The sequence below is a fragment of the Globicephala melas genome, chromosome 4 (assembly GCF_963455315.2).
Source record: "Globicephala melas chromosome 4, mGloMel1.2, whole genome shotgun sequence".
NCBI lineage: Eukaryota > Metazoa > Chordata > Mammalia > Artiodactyla > Delphinidae > Globicephala > Globicephala melas.
Genome location: NC_083317.1, coordinates 42,418,056 through 42,441,018, shown reverse-complemented (window position 1 = coordinate 42,441,018; position 22,963 = coordinate 42,418,056). Strand labels below are relative to the sequence as shown.

At 37.5% G+C, this 22,963-nt stretch overlaps 1 protein-coding gene across 1 annotated transcript in view; it reads left to right on the top strand.

The window, feature by feature from the left end:
* Positions 1-1,738: 1,738 nt before the first annotated feature.
* The window catches only part of PROS1 (protein S), a 57,275-nt gene continuing 36,050 nt past the window's right edge, over positions 1,739-22,963 (top strand). Inside the window, exons 1-3 of the mRNA XM_030860982.3 lie at positions 1,739-1,965; positions 19,903-20,060; positions 22,780-22,804. Coding sequence (XP_030716842.1) covers positions 1,890-1,965; positions 19,903-20,060; positions 22,780-22,804 — 259 coding nt within the window. The 5' untranslated portion in view covers positions 1,739-1,889. The remainder of the gene's footprint in view (positions 1,966-19,902; positions 20,061-22,779; positions 22,805-22,963) is intronic.

Below are 22,963 nucleotides of genomic sequence, written 5' to 3'. Positions count from 1 at the left end.
AAGTATACTGAAAACAAATTTTGGCCAAGTGAAATTGACCAAATGTTAATCAATATTGAGCTAAAGGCAAAATCATCTTCACAGAGTGAACTTATGCAATAAATTAAAAACTTAAAAATTTTATCCAAAGATGTATTATTAAATTTCATTTTAAACATTTCAGGGTATGTTTTTCAAAGTTCAACATTACAGTGTAGGTAGGACACATTGACAACTATTGTTAGCACTGTGATGTACATTTGTAGTCTTAAAATGACTTAAAACTTCACATTCAGTTGGAGTCTTTGAAAGATCAAGATTTTTCTTTTAGGTACCTTGCATTTCTCCAACATTTATTTCTTCATACTCTTTATATTTTTTAATGTCTGTATGGGAGATGATTTGTTATGAATGCTGTTGATTCATGATTTTGGAAGTTTTCCCTCGTGAAATTTTGAGAACTCAAAATTGATATTCTACTTTTAATTCTTCCTAACAAGTGAGGAAAGGCTCATGGCCTAAATGCATTTAAATATTCAATAATTAAATATAGTATTTAAAGGTCATTTTGTTTTATGTTCTGATTACTAGCCCACTGAACAATTCTACCGAGATTAGAATTATATTTATAATTAAATCATTTGGGGTGGGAATAAAGTGAATAGATTGACATGTAGATTCAGACATAGCAAGAAGGAAGAGAATTTAAAAGAGGGAAGAATATGGATATATTCAACAATTCTTTTGCAAATTTTCTTAGAAAAAGTGACTCTAATATCAACTTCCATCCACCTGGATCATAAAACCACAGAAAGCTAGAGCTGGAATACACCCTTGAAAGATCATCAGCCTATTGACTTTCACTCACACACATAGGAAATCAATTGATATTGTTCACTGGGTAGAAATACTGGAATGATAGTAGTAAGTGTGCCTTAACTATGTGCTACTCTTTAACACACTAATTGCTTCACGTGTGTTATCTCTTTAAATTCTTCTGTTAACACCGTGAAAACCTACTACTATCTCCATTTTACGGATGATACAACTAGTAAGCTGCAGAGCATTGCCATTTGAATCCAGGCGGTTTAGCTCCAAAGGCAGCCTTAAACATTAAGTAACATATTTCAAATGCGCTTGCCTAAGCACAAAAAAGCAGAGGTAACATGCAAAAACCAAAAACGAGCTGTTTGAAGGTGATAGAATTTGATACATTCTCTTTTTTCCCCAAACATTTTTTTTTGCTATAGTTCTTTTACGCTATAAATTCAAGAACAAAACAAAAATGTAGACAATCAAAACTATCACATTTGATACCATTATCTCTGTTCTCTGTAGCCTTCCTAGAGTTCTCATTTCGCTTCTAGGTTTTGGTTAACATATTCATCCCCAATGTCAGTCTCTCAAGATGTTTTCCTTTTAAGCCAGGACACCCCGACCTCTGAGCCCTCAAAGTATAGTTGGCCACTCAGCCTTCCACTCCGGCTCGCTGGAGGTTGTGTTTTGCGTGTGTGTGTGTGTGTTTTACTGCATTTGCTTCCCCTTTTCCTTGGCAAACTTCACATTCCGGACACCGAAACGAAACGCTGGAGTTTGGGAAAGGGCGAGGAGGATGTCTCGACAGTGTTTACTAGGCCTTCAGCGCTCTCCCTGAGCCCTGCCCCCAGCTCCGAAAAGAAAAGCTTCCAGGAAATGTCCTTGTTATCACTTCCCCGTCGGGCTGGGGGCTGGGAGCGGGCCGTCCCCTCCGCCCCCGGCTCGGCTGCTCCGCGGGCGCGCTCGCTCACAGGCGCCGCCGCGCCGCAGTTCTCAGACAGCGGCGCTCCAGTCGCAGACCCGCGGCACGCCGAGCGCAAGGGTCCCCGCCGCGACGCGCCACAGTCCCCGCCCGCGCCTCCGCGCGCTTCGCCATGAGGGTCCTGGGTGGGCGCTCTGGGGCGCTGCTGGCGTGCCTCGCCCTAGTGCTTCCCGTCTTGGAGGCGAACTGTGAGTAATTAATAGCGTCTTGTCTTCTTCTCTCAGCATTGCCAACTGAACTCCGAGCCCTGCTGGGAGGATTTTCTTTTCTAGGGCTGCAGCCTCCTAGAAAGTTTCCAGCAAGTGCTTCCATCAGCCGTGGATCTAGCGGGCAGTGTAATGGTGGAAGCAGGGTCAATAGTCACCCTGCTCTGGGAATCAAGTGTTGCCCTACAGGACAGATTCTAGAACAAGAGTGATACTAAATATCAATGAAGTAATTAGAACACGTACCCATTTGCCCCAAACAGTTGAAGTTCCCAGTCATAGGACAAGGATGAGCACATTACAGTATAAAAGTAGAGAGGAAAGTCAGCCCACTCTGTCTTCTCTTTGTACTAGCGCCTGTCCCCAACCAGCACCCGCTGCTGCAACCTACCTCCGCTCTGCCGTGCCTGGACTTTGAGCTTGGTTTCCTTATCTCAACATTGACACACGAATTATTTGGGGATGAGTGCGGGTTTGCGTAGCAGTACGGAGATGTCATTTTTTTAACCTTGAAATCAAAAGGACTGTTAAATATTGTAGTTCTCAGATAATTTCGTACTGAGGATTTTTGACGGAGTGCCACTGATCTGAGGTCGTCGCATGAGTTCTTTGTACTTTATCTTTGTGTTTCCTGTTCTTTATGTTCCCATGCCTGAATTCAAAGCAGGATATTGAGTTCTCTCTCTCTCTCTCTCTCTCTCTCTATATATATATATGGATATCAAGGCATTTAGTACATCTTAGTTGTCAGTTAATTAGTTTGTTCTTTAAAGGTTAAGCATGCTCACTGGTCAAAAATGCTTACTTGTGCTATGTTTTATTCTCAGGAAATGGCATGGGAGAGATAAACTCTGTATTACACCATAGCTTTTAGATTGGTTAAAGCTCCAATGTAAACTTTTCAAAGATGACAATGTCAGGAGACTTAAGTAGGAATTTACTAACATTCTACTAGGTTTATTAGTTTTTATTAGTTACAGATCAGGATGAATGAGGTGTTTTAAAATTCTAATTTAAAGGCTAAAACAACATTTCTTGATTTTATATTAAAGACACACAATAGCAGAATTTCAACATACAAACCTCTATCATTAAGCCTATATATAGACCACATACACTAACTCATTAGGTATATAGTTCAGTAGGACAAACAAATATTTGTCTGATAAACAGCGTTTTTATTTTTTAAAATATTTAGTTGTTTATTACACACCTGCACTTCTGACCTAGTATACTATGAACATTATATTACGTATATTTAAATGAGTTTTTAAAGGATAAAGTCAAAATAAATCTGAACAGTAGCACTGGTGTTTTCTTTCTGTACCTTAATGAATTATCTTGCACACTCTCCTGGAATGCAATCATTCCATTTTGGAAGTCACTAAAATATTCTACCAGAATGAAATGAAAGTTCATGAAAGTGAACACCAACAAAAAAACACTGAAGAGAGAAAAGAACATTTGGAAATGGAGAGAAAAAATAATCACAGAGGGGATAATTAAAACATGAAAAACTACTGGGTCTAAATAACTGGTAAATTGTAATCAATATGAAAAGACTAACATAGGAAATAATATGAACATCACAGGGCAAGATGTTGGGAATAACACTTAAACATATGGAGTATGCTCTCATCACAGAAAGGTGTTTATTGACCCCTACACAGACTGAGACAGCTTCCCTATTGGGAAATATGATTTTAGAGTGTACAAGTGAAGCCAACAAAATACAGAGAATGCATCCTCCAGAGCCAACCATGACCTTCCCATCCATGGGAGCCTAGAGTACATTTCCACTGATAATCATTTATGGACTGGACGGCCATGCATTGTCCTCTCAGGGGTCTGCTTGTTGAACTCTGTACCAGAGAACAAGGTTCTTAATTGTGCTTACAGAGAAATATATGGGTAAATACATAAAACATGATAAGCAGTGTTTTAGAGAGAAGAAAAAGGCACAAATGGCTTGCTACACGTACTGCTTGTCACCACAGGAATTTGCTAAACCCTTTCTTTTTGTAGAGATTGTTACATGTTCATGGAATCTAGGCAGAGTTAAAAAGTGATGTGTGTGTCTATGTGTATTATACAGAGATAATCAAACCATACATATGGAGAAATCTTGTTGTATATAGACACTGATAGTGTATATAAATTAGTTCTTTAATTCTAGTTTAATTGGATTAAAAATCATTTCTGGTTTACTGATGAGAAAACTGAGATACAGATGGAATGTGTTTACTCCCTAAGATGGTAAATTTGAGATAGAATTAGAATTCCAAATATTTGATTTATTGTTTAGTCCATAGAAATACAGTCACTATTTAAAGAAAAAGTTTAAAAATCACAGCTTTAGGTTTGGGAGAGTTGAGAAATCATCCAGTTCAACTTTTTTGAAATTGTTCAGAGATGTGAACTGACTTTTCACACATGCTTGTATCTATATCTGTATCTATGTGTATGTGTGTATCTGTCTATCAATCTATAGATTTAAAACTTATACTGTCTATATATTGTATACCACACTAAAGGCTGTGTGAAGAAAAATAGAAGAAAGGAGATGTCCCCTTTGGCTGTGCTAATTTGGCCCTTTCCAGACTTCCACTTCTGCTTAGGTGCAGTCTACCCTTGACATTACTGACTCATATTTTCCTTCTCTTTTTTGCTTTCCTCTTTCTGGAGAGATTTTATCAAGCTTAGGTTTGAGTTGGGGTTGGTGCTGGAAGAGTTAGAGACGATATCTGATGTACACCATCATCATCATCAACAGCATCATCAACAACAACAACAACACCCTATGCCGTATTCTCTTGCCATTAATCCTATCTAGGATATACAGTCATGCTTTTCATAATAGACCTTTTCTGTCCACCAAGTTCAATATCCTCTTTAATAGCTAAATGGTCTATATGCATATTTAAACTTTCAAAATACTGTGAGAAAAAATATGAGAAGCCTGATAATACATATATTAATTAATCTTTAGCTACAAGCAACAGTAAAGACTCTTGCTAACTAAAGCAGAAAGAAAGAAAGAAAAAGAAAGGAAGGGAGAAAGAAAGGAAGGAAGAAAAAAAGAGAAAGTAAGAAAGAAAAATAGAGGAAAAAAAAAAGCTGAGTGGATTTATTGGAAGACCTACTTAATGGCATGTTGAATAACCAGGCCGAGGGAAGCCAGGGACTTGGGCATTTAGGTGATCTATATAGTGGGAACTCATGTGCTCACTATGTGAGGAGCTGCCATCAGATGACTCAGTTCTAACTGCCTTCTAGTTCTGTGCATACCTGTTCATGATTGAATTTCTTAGAAAAGAGAGGCTGATTATTTTGGCTTAGCTTGTTTCTGGAGTCCTGTGGTTGACAGCTCAGTAGAATCAGGTGGAGTGCCAGAACAGCTCCCACAAAGGAATGGATCCTGGGAAGGAAGCAGAAACAAGAGAAGTCTACACATTCCAATTACTGGCTGTACAACATACACACATGCCCTTCTTTCCATGAACACCATTTGAAAAACATTTCAAATATAATGCAGATATTTCTAATATAATGCAAATAATTAATGTACAGCAGAAAGGACCTCCTCTCCAAGAGATTCCAGTCACCACACTCAGAGAGGAAGGCTCAAGGCTACCATTTCCTAGTTTAGTATCACCAGGTGATGTCCTTGCCTCCTCTAGTTCTGTCACAATTCTGTGTCAATGTGCTGTGCTCTATGGATGAAATGATACATTGTAGTATACCAACACATCCTATATTCCAGAAAATAATCTTAAAAAGACAAGCAAGGGAATACAGGTACTGGCTTTAGGGCTTGCCTGTCTCTCTTGGTTTGAAGCTAGAGCTGGTATTTATGACTTCTTCCTTCACTACCGAATTCGTATGTCTCCTGCTTTTAGGCAGTTCCTCATGTTTGATCTTTTTGTCTACTCAATGAGATGTACCACACCCTTATTCAGGAAGAACCTGAGCCCTGTTGTTCCCACCTATGGATGATTGTATCCATCTCTTCTTTACAATTTCTATTGTGTATAGTAGTCATCCTGGAGAGGCAACACTTCTAACCCTGATTTGTATGTGGCAACTACACTATTTTGCCTTGATTATTGTCATTCCAGCATAGTTCTCTCTTCTTTTCCAACAGGAGTAAAGAACTTGAAATGGCTACATAGCAGTCTCAGCTTCTAATTCAGTGGAAAATACGTTAGGTGCATATTGTGAGAAGAACCACAACTGACAATCATTAAGTGGGCCATTCTGCCCCCTTTTATAATTAAGAACCTCCCTGATATGGGGCTATCCACTTGGAACACAAATATTCTCAGCTCTGGGGCAATTCTTGCCCAAACTTCCTTGTTTCTAGGCCTAAGATCTAACTCTTTACAGGTCTCTGAACAACTGGACAGACCAGTTGTAACTATTGAGAAAGTAGCAAAGATTCTGATCTCTGATAATTTCTCATTCTAAGCAAAGTGGACAATGAGAAATAACTGCTTATCTGTCCCCACCTTGTGAAGGTTTTATTTCTCCTGGGCTCTTCAGGATCACCCTTGAGAGAGGCTGTAGTTCATCTCTGGCTGTAGCTTTGTAGCAGGTCTACCTCTGGCTCATGTTGGTACATCACACTGAGGTATCTTTTCCTTTTCATTCTTGGCTGTAGGCCTTTCCTCATGAGTCCATAAAGGGAGGTGGAGGGAGGGAAAGAGTCAGGAGAATGAGAAACTGGCCCAGGCCACTTAGTGGTGCTTTAGGCTCATCCCATTCATACCATTTGAACATTTCACAATTGAACTGTGTCTCAAGAGTACCCTGATGTCCTATGGACCACTTAAGCCCAATTAGATCTGATGAGTCACTGGCTCGGCTACATGACAGACTGTTTGAAATGAACTTTGAACTAGCTAGAGAGCATTCTCTTATTCTGGTTTCCACCTACACTTGGCAGCTTTTGGACTCACAGTAAAAAGCTCAGAGTAGAACATCTAAAAGTGGAATATGCCTCAAAAATAAGAGGTCCATCAAAATCTATTCTTCCATCTTAGTAATGGACAGCCAGGTATATAACAACTTGTTTCTCACTTGAGCAGGAATATTCCGACATGACCAGATTTTTTTTTTTTTTTTTTTTTTGCGGTACACAGGCCTCTCACTGTTGTGGCCTCTCCTGTTGCGGAGCACAGGCTCCCGGACGCACAGGCTCAGCGGCCATGGCTCACGGGCCCAGCCGCTCCGCGGCATGTGGGATCTTCCCGGACCGGGACACGAAGCCGTGTCCCCTGCATCGGCAGGTGGACTCTCAACCACTGCGCCACCGGAGAAGCCCAGTCCTTCTTTTTGAAAGACTCTTTCTCTTTATTGTCCTCCCCAACCATACCAGGTGATCTGTCCTTAGCCTTCTTAGACTTTAGGATATTTTATAAGATTTTGTTCCTTTTTTTTTTTTGGATCATGGATTGATGTGTGATAAAGGTTTCTAAGGTCTTTACTTCCCCATTTATATTATAGGGTAATTTAGAAAATTGATATTTTCTTGGTGCTATTCTCTAATATTTAAATATATTTAGGGCTTTTTTTCATTCTTTTGCTTTATTGTTTATTTTATTCAAGGAATAAGCTGAAGTACTCTGTCTTATCTATGTGTTTTATACTTTCACTAGAACTCTCTTATTTTTAGAATTAATAAAGGAGAAAATTAGCACATTATTGAATATAGGCATTAGTTTAAATTTTTCATAATCTTATGTTAATTAGGGTAAGATATGCTATGGTGTGATAACACTTTAATCCACAAATCTTCAAATTAATCTCCAAATCACTGAATCTCAGTGACTTAGTAAAATAAGAGTTTATTTTTTAGTCATGTAAAGTTCAATGTGGTTTGTGTAAATCTCTTACATCTCTAGTTGTACCATCTGGAACACATGGCATCCAATGTCCCCACAAGAAAGGAAAGCAATGGAGGAGGCATATTTGTTCTTTTTTTTTTTTTAACATCTTTATTGGAGTATAATTGCTTTACAATAGTGTGCTAGTTTCTGCTTTATAACAAAGTGAATCAGCTATACATATACATATATCCCCATATCTCCTCCCTCTTGCATCTCTCTCCCACCCTCCCTATCCCACCCCTCTAGGTGGTCACAAAGCCCTGAGCTGATCTCCCTATGCTATGCGGCTGCTTCCCACTAGCTATCTATTTTACATTTGGTAGTGTATATATGTCCATGCCACTCTCTCACTTCGTCCCAGCTTACCCTTCCCCCTCCCAGTGTCCCCAAGTCCACGTCTGCATCTTTATTCCTGTCCTGCCCCTAGGTTCTTCAGAGCCATTATTTTTTTTAGATTCCATATATATGTGTTAGCATACGGTATTTGTTTTTCTCTTTCTGGCTTACTTCACTCTGTATGACATACTCTAGGTCCATCCACGTCAGTACAAATAACTCAGTTTCGTACTTGTTCTTAACCGTCTTAGCGTGGAAGTAACAAAACTCACATCTGCTTCCAATGCAAGGAAGCACATGGAATATTTGGTCAGCATTGTCTCTGTTACAAACATTTTTCCTCCAAGGTTAAGATTACTGTTTCTTCCTCTAAGAGAAGCACAACTACTTGTTGCCCATTTAAACCTTTGGTGATGTGTATTACACAGGGTAAGGTTGCTTTAACTATCTGAATAAAATTTGTGATAGAGGGAGAGCATAATTAACATGCCTACGAACAGACCAGCAGATGACTTAGTATAATGACATTAAGTTGGCTATTAATGTGGCAGCTTGAAAAACATATTGTAGCAGTTGATATTGAAATTATTCCTATGGTGAGAACTGTTATTATTTTAGAAATTGCCTTGAAAATGGCTTTAGATTTAGAAAGTAAAGTCCCCAAAACATGGTCTATAGCTTTACTATTCAAGTGTAGTCCAGGACCAGCAGCAGCATTACCCGGGAGTTTATTAGAAATGAAGTATCTCTGACCCCACTTCAGACCTACTGACTCAGAATACGCATTTTAACAAGACTCTCAGGTAATTCCTACACTTCGAGTTTGAATCATTCTGGTCTGTAAGGCCATAGTAGAGAAGGTAGATAAATGATTCTGCATAAGAAGTGAACATAAATTTGCAGGGGTGGCAGTAGACAGTGGCCAGGGACAGAGAAGGGGAGAGGATGTCAGAGAAGGGAGGAAAGAAGCTGAGCCCCATGGCAGGAGAACGCAGCTGTAGGGAAGGTCTTCAGTAAAAACTTATTAGATGTGAGGGTAACAGAGGACCTTTAGGAACTGGGGTTTCTAAGGCTAACTTTAAAGTGCAAATGTTGCTTTAATTTTTTAATGTTGCAGTTTTGTTTTTTCTAAACGTAATAAATTGTTATTAGGTCCAGTATGGGGAAAACTCCTTCATTTATATTACATTGTTCCAAATATAGAATTTGAAATCTCCAGGCTTGAGGGAAAATAAAATAAGGATAACTTATCCACATAGATTCTGAGTCTTTCTACGAAGGAGTGGTAACAGGAACTGGCTCTTACTGGTTCTAGGACATTAGCATAATTCTTCTTAGTCCTCTGGTCCATTTTTTGGAATGGACTTTAAAAGGACACATTCAAGAACACTGGCTTTTAAATCTCCATAAAAATGGTAAAATTGTAACTTCTTGCAATTATATGATATTTTCCATCTTTCAAAATAGCATATTTGGCATTTTCTCATTGAGTTTCACAGCTATTCCGTGATGTACCTTCCCGACTTTAGGAAAACGTTACATTTTCTCTGCCTCTGTTTAAAGTTATCACCCACTCTTTCTCTTCCTAGTCTCATTTGATCTTCTTGAAGAAATAGTTTGTTCTGGAGGTCTCCTCTCTTCTCACCCTCCCACTGTATTGGGGACTGAGAATGTTAATGGTGATCCTATTGTTAAACCAACTGTATATATTTTAGCTCTCATCCTAAATAATAGTAATTATTATTAATAACTTCTTTGCAACATTTGACACTTGAAACTTATCCTTTTGAAATTGACCTCCTTTTATGTCTATAAGCATTATCTTCAAATTTTCTTTCTCTCTCTGCATATGTATGTGTTACTAATTCTATTTCTGTCATTTTGATGATCTCTCCTTTTCTGTAAATGTTAGAGTTTCCTAGGGTTCCATTTGACCTTCTGTCCTTTTTGGACATCATTCCTCAACTTAAACTACCAGCTATATCCTACTATCTCCTTACATTTTTAAACCATTCAAGTAATCCACGCTTAATATAATGTGCTAAAAAAATGCATCTGTAGTTTCACTAGCAAGAGACCTATGTAACATTTTGCTTTATATTCTTCTAAGCCCCTTTGTCTGTGTATATACGTTCTTAGAAATTAAAATATATAAGCGAAAGAATGGAATTTTGCTCTGCATATTATTTGTAACTTGATATTTCATCTAAAAATGATAATTGTTTTTATATCAATAAATTAAAATCTATGTCACACTTTAGAGTAGATTTATAATTTTCCTTTATATATGTTCATCATAATATATTTAACTAAAATCATATTTTTGGACATTTAAATTATTTCCAATGTTATGTCCATGTTCATTTCCTCAGTTTAATGTCCTAGCAATTGAACTGTTAGCTGAATATCTAAAGAGTGTGCCTATTTTTTTTTTTTAACTGGTGCGAAATCTTACTCTCAAATGTAATGAAAAATTCTAAAAATATCTACCCAGGGGAAAAACACAATATCAATAACAAAATACAGGAAACATCCAAAGGGAAAAATCATTCTGGCCTGTGGTAGACAGCCTCTAAGGTGGCCCCCAATTACTGTTTTTTTTTTTTTTTAATTGTATTGAAGTACAGTTGATTTACAATGTTGTGTTAGTTTCTGATTTACAGCAAAGTGATTCAGCTATATATATATATATATACATTTTCTCTCATATTCTTTTCCATTTTGGTTTATTACAGGATATTGAATACAGTTCCCTGTGCTCTACAGTAGGACCTTGTTTTTTATCCATCCTATATATAACAGTTTAAGAGTGCGCCTATTTTGAAGGTTTTAGACACATATTGTTAGATTTCCCTTGGGAATCTGATTTTAAAAGTAGATTTTAAGTGTCTGATTCCTCTCATCTTTGCCAACATTGGATATTAACTTTTAAAATCTTTGTCAGTGTGATAGGAATGAAAAAGGGCTGACTTTTTGGGGGGTGGGGAGTAGTCCATTCTATTTTTCAGTTCATCCATTAAGTTTTTTTTTTTTTTTTTTTTTTTTTGCGGTACGCGGGCCTCTCACTGTTGTGGCCTCTCCCGTTGCGGAGCACAGGCTCCAGATGCTCAGGCTCAGCGGCCATGGCTCACGGGCCCAGCAGCTCCGCGGCATCTTCCCGGACCGGGGCACAAACCTGTGTTCCCTGCATCGGCAGGCGGACTCTCAACCACTACGCCACCAGGGAAGCCCCATCCATTAAGTTTTTTATTTTGAAATCACATTTTAGTTCTCTACTTCTTTTTCATAGCATACTTTTGTTTTATGGACGCCAGGTTCTCTCAATTTATTTAGGATATTAGTTATATATTTTTTAAAGTTATCTTCTGTGTCTTCAATTACCTTTATTTCCTTTGGAGGCTTTATGTTCCTCTTGACCTTCTCTTTCATGTTATTAATTTTATGCAAATATCTACTGATTTTTAGCTGTTATTTCATATTTTTTGAAGACAGTCCTAAGTTGATTAGATTGACTAGGTAGCTGGCTTAGGGTTCTACTGTGGTTGTTGAGGTCTGTTTTTCTAACAAGACATTGCTTTGGGGAAACTTGTTATCAGTCCTAGGTAACTGGGCAGGCTTCTGTTTAGGAGACTTTGTGGGAATTGGTCGAGAGCAATTGTCAAGGTAAGGAGGACATTGACTCTTTGAAAATAACTCTTTCTAGTTGTGCTACTAACCTTCTCCCACATGGTATGTGTTAAATGCACCTTTCCTTATTACTTGTTTTCTTTTCCTCGACTCCTTATCCCAATCATTTTCTCTCCTTTCCTAGGTTATCATTTTACTCCATTGTTATTTAGACTGTGTCTTATGGCCTTTTAGAAAGTCAACAGGGAGTTCTGAAAGGCTGGTAGAAATTATATTGCATTATAAACTCCTACTCGATGCTTTACCAATATTCCAAATAATCTCATTTCCAGATCAGCACTTAAAAAATAGTAATATCCTAAGAGTCAAAAGGGAAGCCATTAAGATCTAGAGTCTTTCTAAGCCTCTACGCGTGCTTCAGACTTGCTTATTGGGGAGATCTGGGAGATGTTGCAGGAAGTGGGGTATTGCAGAATTAGGCCAGCTCTCTTATTGTTGCCTTTTGCTTTTCCAAACGTAAATACAGACACAGGCCAGTGAACTAATTATATTAATTGATGCCACCCTAACAAAATAGGTCAAATAGAACAAAAACAAGACATTTACTGTGCTGTAACCTCTTGCTACGTGACATCGAATCAGATAGTGTTTTGGTGTCCTAATGTGTAGGAGATAAAAAAGACAAAGCAAGCTGACTACATGAATATCTTGCTGCACATCCTAAAAAGAGACCTCCCATTGTAGCCTCAGAAAGTGTAGCCAGTGTGCAGTGTAGTGGTCTAGAGAAGAAAAGACAGGGCTCTAGAAATTTCCTCTTCAGACCTTGCCAAAATCTGAACTCTAAGTTCCTTCAAAAGAAGTACCTTAATTTATCACTTACCAAGAACAAACACATGACATAACAGAAATGGACAACGTAGTTTTTTTTCTGGGTAATAAGCTGCCTGTTCTGTCTTTTGCGTAGACGTATTTGTTGTTTTGGGAGGAATAACTATTGAATAAAATGTACTGCTTTCTCTGTCTATGGCTAAAGCAAAGGTTTAATCTTGGGGAGAATTGGTTAGAGTGTTTGATTTACTCTTTTTGTTCCCCTAGACTAAGGGCTGTAAATTAGTTAAAATTAAATCTTCAAGTAAGGAGAGGTCCGTTTCACTTCTGTTGTGGCTGAACAGTTCAAGCATTGTTTCCCTACCCATTCATTGATCTGTTCCAGAATGGGGGTCAATGGTCACATTTTTTAATGACACTGGCTTTCCTACTTCTAAATAAATGCCAACCCTCATCCTTTCTAATCCAAATGTTATAGAACTCACCTTTATATGTGCAACATATAATTCACAGATTATATCCTCTTTTTGTTTCCCAGATTTAAACCTATGCAGACCTACCTCTTATGATATTTGATTCTCTTAAATTATTTCTCATCAGCCTATTTATTGCTTAGTCCTCTTGAAGGACAGAGGCATGGTTCACCTTTACAGAATACTTCTTCTGAAGTTTTTCTAACGCTTAATATAATAATATGAGAAGAAACAGTTGCTCAGCAGCATAGTCCTCAATACTAAACAAAATGTGAAATGTAGAGAAGTGCATTAGGTAGTATATTAGTTCTCTTTTAAAAAAATAAACTTTACTTTTAAAAATTGAAGTATAACATACATACAGACATAGCATTTATTTCTGAAGGCTAACACAAGCTTTTCTTAAAGTTGGTAATAATTATGTAGGCTGATGAATGCCTAATTAAAAATCTATTTTGATTTTTTCTTAGTCCTTGCAAACTTTACATTTTTTAATATCCCTCCTCAATTATAAATCTTCTGTGGTATAAATCTTTATGATAAAAATGAAAGATTTTATACTTAATTAATATGTGATTATTTAAAATAAAATTGTAAAATAAAAATCCCCTCATTATTAACTAATGGTTTTCCTATATCATGCGATTCTATTTTTATCAGACTTTTTGTAAGCAAAACATGCCATTTCAACAGTTGAGACATAGGAGACATGTCTCAAAGTATTATCTAATTGTTCTATTTGTACATTGAGTGCCATTTTCCCTGACCCTGTCCCACAGTGAAGAAGAAACAAAGATTCAAACACTCTGCCAAACCAAATGCTAGCCTAAAATTCCCTTCTCAGACACATTCTTTTAGGGACAGTTTTTCATTCTTGGGATGCCAAATAACAAGGGCCAAAAGAGAGACAGAAAGCAGAATTTAAAAAGAGAAGAGCTCTTGGAGGGAGGAATGTGAGAACCATCTTTGCAAAGACAAGAGAGCAGAATGGAAGAGATTCAGAGAATGAACTATTATAAAGCTTAGACCTCCTCCTCTTAGACCCACATCTGACTGATCAGTTTTGGACAACCTGCAGCTCTGTGGTCCTGACCCCTCTGAACAGAGGGTGGCAAGCTTGGACAACTAAGTGGGAAAGGGGCTTTTAACATTTTTCATTAATCCTTGACCAAGGTCGAACTGAATTGAACTGTGAGGGAATTTTCCTGTGAGTAGAGGCAATGCTAACCCCACTATCCTTATGACAGATGCTTAAGTGAAGTACCAACAACAATAAATTACTTTCTGTTATATGGTCAAATTTATGTTGGAAAAAAAATTGGTCCCCACAGAAAATATTGAAGGGAACATGTGAAGGCTGTGAAGACAATTTCAAAAAAGAACTCTAGTTAATGTTTGCATAATGGTTTATGTTATTGACATAATTGTTCAACTTCTATGGTCACTGTTCAGATTGTTAAAAAAATCAAGCAGATTCAGTCATATTTCTAATCTTGAAAGATTCATAACTAAACATTATAACCTAAACTTTGAATCTGAATGTAACACTTTTCAAGCACATACTTGTGTTTTCACAAGGACTTTCTTGAAAAACTTCTTGATCTAAAGAAGTGAAACAAGTAATTAGAGACAATGTGGTAATGCAGAAGGAGAATGGGTTTTGGAGGCAGGTTTGATTGACTGTTCTCAGTTGTGTGAACTTGGTAAGATTAAACTCAACTTCTCTGAGTTTCAGTTAGTTCATGTGTATAACAGTTGTGATAGGATTAATAGGAGATAATGCAAAAAGAGCATTTATGTGCTTATGGTGCCATAGTTATTATTATGATAAATTATGGAACTTTTTAGACATTCCTGCATGCCAGCAGGGTAGATATTTTTGGGCAGATTGACTTTGAGCCAGCTGATAAAAACACTTTGGAACATATATTTGCCTCATCCTACAGTTCTGTAGTTCTTAGTTTGGATCTGTGGTATCATGTTTGTATCTTTTTGACATGAATAGTAGACTCCTTTGGAAGCACACTCTGTTAGATGGATGGATCTTTTTTATAAAGGACAGTAAATGTCTTATTTAAGATACCAAACATGTCCACTACACAACCACGTAATTTATTTTTTTAGATCAAGTACATTGTGAGCATTTAAGTGGCAGAATACATAGAAGAAAGAGTGTTGCACTAGGAGGATGGGTACATTTAAATTCCTGTCCCAATATCACAACTTTGTAGCTCTATGACCTTGAAAAAACCATGTAACCGCTTTTAGCTCCAATTTCTTCAGTAGGAAAATGGGGATGATAATTCTGTCCTGTAATATATTTCATTATTTATGTGAGGATCAAATGAAATCATTAATATGCACTTTGAAAATTTTTAAGTATCATGCCAATTGGAAGTATTATTGAGGTGAACCCAGATGAACTAAAACATAAACGTTCAAATTCAGGCAAAATTTATTTAGACAAAATTATTTTTTAAATTATTAGCTTCATTATCCTTTAGGTCAGAGGTGTAACAATTTTCATTTTTAATATTCCTCTTATCATCTGAGAGAGTGAAACTTCTGTGTAATAAGCTGCCGGTTCTGTCTTTTGGGTAGACGTATTTGTTGTTTTGGAAGGAATCACTCTTGAATAAAATGTACTCTCTTTTTGAAAAACAGCAGCAAATAGTAATGGATGGTTGCAGGTCTGAGCATTGGGATGCCTGTGATCTAAGTTGTACTTTTGCTATTTATTAGCTTTATAACTTAGAGCAAATATCTTGACCTTGAAATATTGAGGTCATCTCATTTTCATCATCTCTGAAATAACGGAGGTTACTTTGTTTCCTTCTAGTTTTATAAATGTATGTGAGCATTCCTTTAAACCACACCTTTGTTCTCCCTGGACAATTGAGAACTTCCCCAAACATGAATATAGGATGTGTTATTACAGCTGGTCTGTGTCCTGCAGTGGGGGCCCTTATAGGGAAAAAGATATTCCTAAATATTAATATTAACCTCTGCATTCTAAAACTTAATATTCTGTAAGGAAGAAATGCCAAGGAGTGATGTTTATGTTTTGTTTTCCAACTGCATTTGACCTTGATTGTTTTATTACTGTATCAAAATATTTATCTTTAATACAAAGTGTTATTGTTTTTTCAGAAAGACTCACATATTTGCTTTGAAGTTCAGAAGGGCCAAGTTTTTGCTATATTTATTATCAAGTAGCATGTTTAAAACTATTTCAAATAAATGAGATAATTGCAATGTCAGACCCTTTCATTGTTGATTGGGCTGCCATTTATCAGTTAGCAATACACTTGGCGGGTGGCATGCTCACAGAATAACATCTTTTTTTTTTTTTTTTGCTGTACGCGGGCCTCTCACTGTTGTGGCCTCTCCCGTTGCGGAGCACAGGCTCCGGACGCGCAGGCTCAGCGGCCATGGCTCATGGGCCCAGCCACTCCGCGGCATGTGGGATCTTCCCGGACCGGGGCACAAACCCCTGTCCCCTGCATCAGCAGGCGGACTCTCAACCACTGCGCCACCAGGGAAGCCCCAGAATAACATCTTTTAGACGCACATAGCCTTGATTTGATCTTGAGCAGTGATAAAGATGGTGAGAGGTAGGGTTAAAAATATAACTCAAACACTTTTGCTGGTTAATCATCACATTTAAACTTCTGTCTTGGTAAGTGGGAAAACCCATATAAAATTAAAATAGATAAATAAATAAATAAATGTTATTCTCTCTTGAAAGATGTTCAGTTGTTCAACTAATAATTATGGTGAGTGTTGATTAATTAGTCCTTTTGCTTTTCTTTTTCTTCATTCTATTGTCAACTTTTGATTAATTCTTATTTACAGAGTTACAAGAGAAATAAGAGAAAAATAAATTTAGCTATTTATATTATTTGCTTATCTTCCTAGTCAAAGAACCATTTGTGGTTAAAAATCAGGATTAAAAAAAGTTATTTGTAGATTTTACTTGTAATTTAAAATGTTTTCATTAAAAAACAATGTTCCATTCACATTCTAAAATGATAAGGCCCAAACTTCATACTCTCCATTCTTTTCTTCAAATATAATTGCAGATTGTAGCTTGAGAGTCTTTTCTCTGTATTTGTCCACATGATGTTTACATATCTACAAGTGTGGCTGGTATATATAGGATTATGCTATAGGTGTAGCAACTACAATTTGCACTTTTTTAATTTAATACTATATCTTGGAGATCTTCAGTGCAAAAGTATCTTCCTTCTTTTGAAAAGGCACATATTATTCTACTATACAAATGTATTATATAGTTTATTTTTTAATTCCCTTCTTGATAGGTATTTAGGTCATTTCTTTTTTTTTTTTTGGCTGCGTTGGGTCTTCGTTGCTGTGTGCAGGCTTTCTCTAATTGCAATGAGCGGGGACCACTCTTCGTTGCGGTGCACGGGCTTCTCATCTTGGTGGCTTCTCTTGTTGTGGAGCGTGGACTCTAGGTGTGCGGGCTTCAGTAGTCGTGGCTCGCGGACTCTAGAGCGCAGGCTCCGTAGTTGTGACGCACGGGCTTAGCTGCTCCGTGGCATGTGGGATCTTCCCGGACCATGGCTCGAACCCACGTCCCCTGCATTGGCAGGCGGATTCTTAACCACTGTGCCACAAGGGAAGTCCTCTAATTTTTGGATAATACAAACAATCTTCTTCTTTTTTTTTTTTCTGGTTGCTTTGGGTCTTCGTTGCTGTGCGTGGGCTTTCTCTAGTTGTGGTGAGCAGGGGGCTACTCTTCATTGTGGTGCATGGGCTTCTCATTGCAGTGGCTTCTCTCGTTGCCGAGCACGGGCTCTAGGCGCGCGGGCTTCAGTAGCTGCGGCGCAGGCTCAGTAGTTGTGGTGCACGGGGTTAGTTGCTCTGCAGCATGTGGGATCTTCCCGTACCAGGGATCAAACCCGTGTCCCCTGAATTGGCAGGCGGATTCACTGTGCCACCAGGGAAGTCTCCAATCTTTCAATAAACATTCTATACATACCTTTTTCAGCAACATTTGCATATCTGTAGGACCTACTTAGAAGCGGAATTGTTGAATTGAAGAGTATATGTACTTTTTTTTTTTTTTTTTTTTTTGCGGTACGCGGGCCTCTCACTGTTGTGGCCTCTCCCATTGCGGAGCACAGGCTCCGGACGCGCAGGCTCAGCAGCCATGGCTCACGGGCCTAGTTGCTTCGCGGCATGTGGGATCCTCCCGGACCGGGGCACGAACCCGTGTCCCCTGCATCGGCAGGCGGACTCTCAACCACTGCGCCACCAGGGAAGCCCCGAGTATATGTACTTTTAATTTTCAGATACTACCAAATTACCTTCAAATAATACCTATCAGTTTATATTCCTATCACCATTGTACAAGAATACTTGTTTCCAGTTACACTCACCAATACTTGATATTATCCGTCTTTTAAATTTTTGCAAATATATTAGGCAAAAATCCAATTGTTTTTAAAAATTTGTGTTAAACATCTTTTCACATGTTTATTGGCTACTTTAATTTTTCTCTGTAGTGATGTGTAAATGGTATTGCTTTGTTTATATTTTATTTATATTATTTATTTTGTTTTTAACCTTGCACACATTCCTGTATTGGTTGGCATATTGTTGTATTACTTTTTCTTTAATTTGCAAAAGTTGTTTATAAATTCTGGATGTAATTTTTTCTGTTATATATGATGGAAATATTTTCCTGCAATCTGTTGCTTGATGTTGAACTTTGTTATTTTTATCATCGTTTGTCAACTGCTTGCAATTTTTTATATACTCAAAGTTACTGATTTTTTCTCTTCTGTATTTTGTGCTTTGCACAAGGTCTTCCTTTTGCCATGGAATTTTATTTTCTTGTTTGTATAAATAACCAGGTGTTTTAGCCTATCAAGTTTCTTTCAAATAGCTGATTGGACTGTACTCCTGCATTTCTCTTTCTCCACAGAGATCACACAAGTTTTCCATTAAAACTGAGAAAGTTTGTTACTCTAGCTTTAAAGATGCTGTGGCTATGACTTTATAGCCATTTCAGCATGATGCTTTTACCAATGTAGTCATAACGAGGTAAACATTAAATTATTGTTTGGTATGTTTGACCTCAAGCATAAGCTTGAATAATTTGTGTAGATCATTAGACAAACGCTGTAGCTACACACCAAACCGCTCTTTGAGTTGTTAAGCAAAGTGCTTATGTATCCATGTGTTTTCCTCAGTTCAACCCTACTGAGGCAGGCATAACTTTAATTTTTATTTATTTAATAAATTTATTTATTTATTTATTTTTGGCTGCATTGCATATTCGCTGCTGCGCGCGGGCTTTTTCTAGTTGCGGCGAGTGGGGGCCCCTCTTCGTTTTGGTGAGGGGGCTTCTCATTGTAGTGGCTTCTCTTGTTGAGGAGCACAGGCTCTAGGTGTGTGGGCTTCAGCAGTTGCAGCACACAGGCTCAGTAGTTATGGCTTGTGGGCTCTAGAGCGCAGGCTCAGTAGTTGTGGCACACGATCTTAGTTACTCCGTGGCATGTGGGATCTTCCCAGACCAGGGCTCGAACCCATGCCCCCTGCATTGGCAGGTGGATTCTTAACCACTGCGCCACGAGGGAAGTCCTGAGACAGGCATAACTTTAAATAGCATACTAAGTTTAAATGGCATACAATTTACCGGCAGAAAATGATTTATATAATATATCATTGCTTAATATAATATTTTAGGTGGAGAAATGAAAGATTTGTTCATGTAAACTTTTTTTGTTTTTCTTCAGTTTTGTCGAAGCAACATGCTTCACAAGTCCTGGTTAGGAAAAGGCGTGCAAATTCTTTGATTGAAGAAACAAAAAAGGGTAATCTTGAAAGAGAATGCATTGAAGAACTGTGCAATAAAGAAGAAGCCAGGGAGGTCTTTGAAAATAACCCTGAAACGGTAAGAATTCATGAAAAGTGGTAAGTTAGCATACCTAGACATATAGTTACAGACGGGATGTTTGCAGCTTGAGTCTGTGTTCCCTTGTGTTTCTTTTTAAAGTTAATGATTGTGTATATCACCTTCCACATGTACCCACTGAAGCGTTTCAGGAGGAATTACGTTCAAAGGAAAGTGGGCTTGTTAAGGAGACACTATTTGCCAAAACCAATGTGCTCTGACCAAACTATAATTCAACTATACCTAATTATCACAAATAGTATGAACCTCATGGTTTGTAACTACTTTCTCCCAACCAGGATTTTGTAGTGTTGGGTGAGGGGAAGGCACCTCAAGTGTGTGTGTGTGTTGCGTGTGTGTGTGACTACATTGTTATCACTATGCTTCATTAATTCTCTCCATTGGCATTTTTAACCAAGCTTTAGAAAACAGAGCCTCTAATTCAGAGCTTGGTACATAATAGGTACTCAGTATATGCTTAATAAAGGATTCATTACAGTACTGTGTTCCCTGAGAATACTTTTAATTTATTCCATAAACTGTTGGCAAGTTTCCTCAGCGCACTGTAAATCATCAATAGTCCCTGCGGTTGGAATTTATACCTTTAGTGTATACATTTTTCCAATTTAGTCTAGAATAAAATGATCACAAAGACCCCTAAATATCATACAGAAATATGGGGCCCCTAGATCTGATCTTTAGTCCTCTAATTTTCCTAGAGAAGGGGGTTCTTTAACATGTTCTGTGGGTAGCAGGAATATAAATAGTGCCTCTATGAATTAGGGTGAAGAATTCAAGTTTGATAACCTTCAGGGTTACCTCAGATTTTTTTCCCTGAGATGAACTGTATAACCAAAAGGAAATGAGGGAGAAAACATACGCAAAGTACCTCCTTTACCTCTGCCTTAGTTCCTGGAACCATGAGACTAGATGAGCCATAACAAGCAGGAACCATTTGTCTATAGTTAGAGAACTTGTCCAAGACAGTAATAACTTGTGTTGTCTGGGATTGCCCTTTAATCCTCTTACCTCCACCTAATCTAATAGGTTCAAAGGGAATTTTTCCCAGGGTACCCGAAGATTCATTTTTAACACTCTCCAAGATTGAATCAAAATGTTTGTCTTAGTTTTGTTGCCTGTTGTGGAAAAGCAATTAAGACAAAAATATTTTATTTCACACAATATAGCAGTGTACTCATATTGTGTAGGAAACAGATAAACACACACACACGTATACACAAATTTCTTTTTATTATGGAAATGGTAAATATATCCCAAAGTAGGGAGAAGAATATAATAAACCCCAATATACCTACTTTCCCTTTCAATGATTATCAACAATCTGCCATTCTTGTTCTGCCTATTCTCTACCCCACCCACTCTAATTTTTGTTTTGTTTTGCTGGAACATTTTAAGGCAAGCCTGCATGCTCAAGATTTCATTTGATTATATTACCCATAAATACTTGAGTGTGTATATCTAACACTGTAAATATGTTCTCATAGCTTAGCCTCTGAGTAGCAAATGGGGAGTGAGACAGAAGCCATATGGAGGGAAGGGAAAAGGGTAGAGAAAAGAAACTTATTTATGTGCTTCCTCTCCTCCACTCATTCTGACAGTTGTGTTATTGTCAGAAGAGAAAGAGATGATGGAGAGAGTAAGGAAGAAATGGGAGACATGAAAGAAGAAAAAAAAACCCATTTGTTATTGCTTCTCGCTTTCTATCTTGCTCCAGACACTCCCTGCCCACATCCCTCATACCCTAGTCCACACTCCTAGTCACCATCTTATTGCTTGTCTCCCCACTGTCCCTAATATAGTCCTTTCACCATTACATCATCTCCTTTTGAACCAATTCATCATTGTTTATATCCTGGCTTTTGTTCTGTAGATGACAACACTGATGTCTGAATTGCTTAGTGGGAGATCTCATCTTATAAACTAGTAGCTAAGTGTTGTGTAGGTTTATATGTGAGAGGAGGAAGGAATGAGGACTTTAATTGTGTCCTGGATGAAAGTTATGTTCTGTACTTGAGGTTGTTTTTGTGTAGAAACACTGGTTTCTCATGAGGAGTTCTTATGTTATTAATGCTGCATATTGGATGTATTATGGCTTAAGAAGGCTTTTGCGAACTAGCCTGGGAACCTTACCATCAGAAATCATTTTTAACATTTTTCTCCTTTTGCTGAAGTGCTTTCCTTAGTCCAAATTACTGATTTACAGAAAAATTCTTGGTACATAACCAATTTATAAGCAAGGTATTACATGTACATAAGATGCTAAAAGGTAAATGTCCACTTTAATTCAATTCAAATTATGTTACTGTTATTCAACAATGAATCTGGTGTGTGTACTCAGCATGATGTGAGATGTATCAAATGGGTATCTAACCATCTTGGAAAAATTAAAAGATTTACGTAAAGGGGGCATATATAGTCACATTTGACATCTTCAGTGGGGCCTGTTTTCAGTTTAGAAACCTTTGAAACATGATCTAATTGATCAGTATTGCTTTAAGCCTAAGCATCTTATGGCTTAATGTTATTAGTCATCTACTCCTGGTATATATTTTACTATAGAAAAAATGCTATAATGTGGAAATGAGAGTTATATGTAATTTATTGCATCTTTAATATAAAAACACATTTTAAAATCGTTTTAACTTTATATAAAATTTAGATTTGCTAAGATATATTTTTTCTTTTCTTTTTTTTCTAGGAATATTTTTATCCAAAATATTTAGGTAAGTTCAAAGGACCTCAATCATATAATCTTAGAAATGGAAGAAAACTTAAATATGATGAAGTCCAATCCTCCACTCATATATATTCCATCCAGTACAATTTCATTAGCCTTGGGAGTAAGATCTCTCTCATTCTATATGCAAATTTTCTGTCCTTTT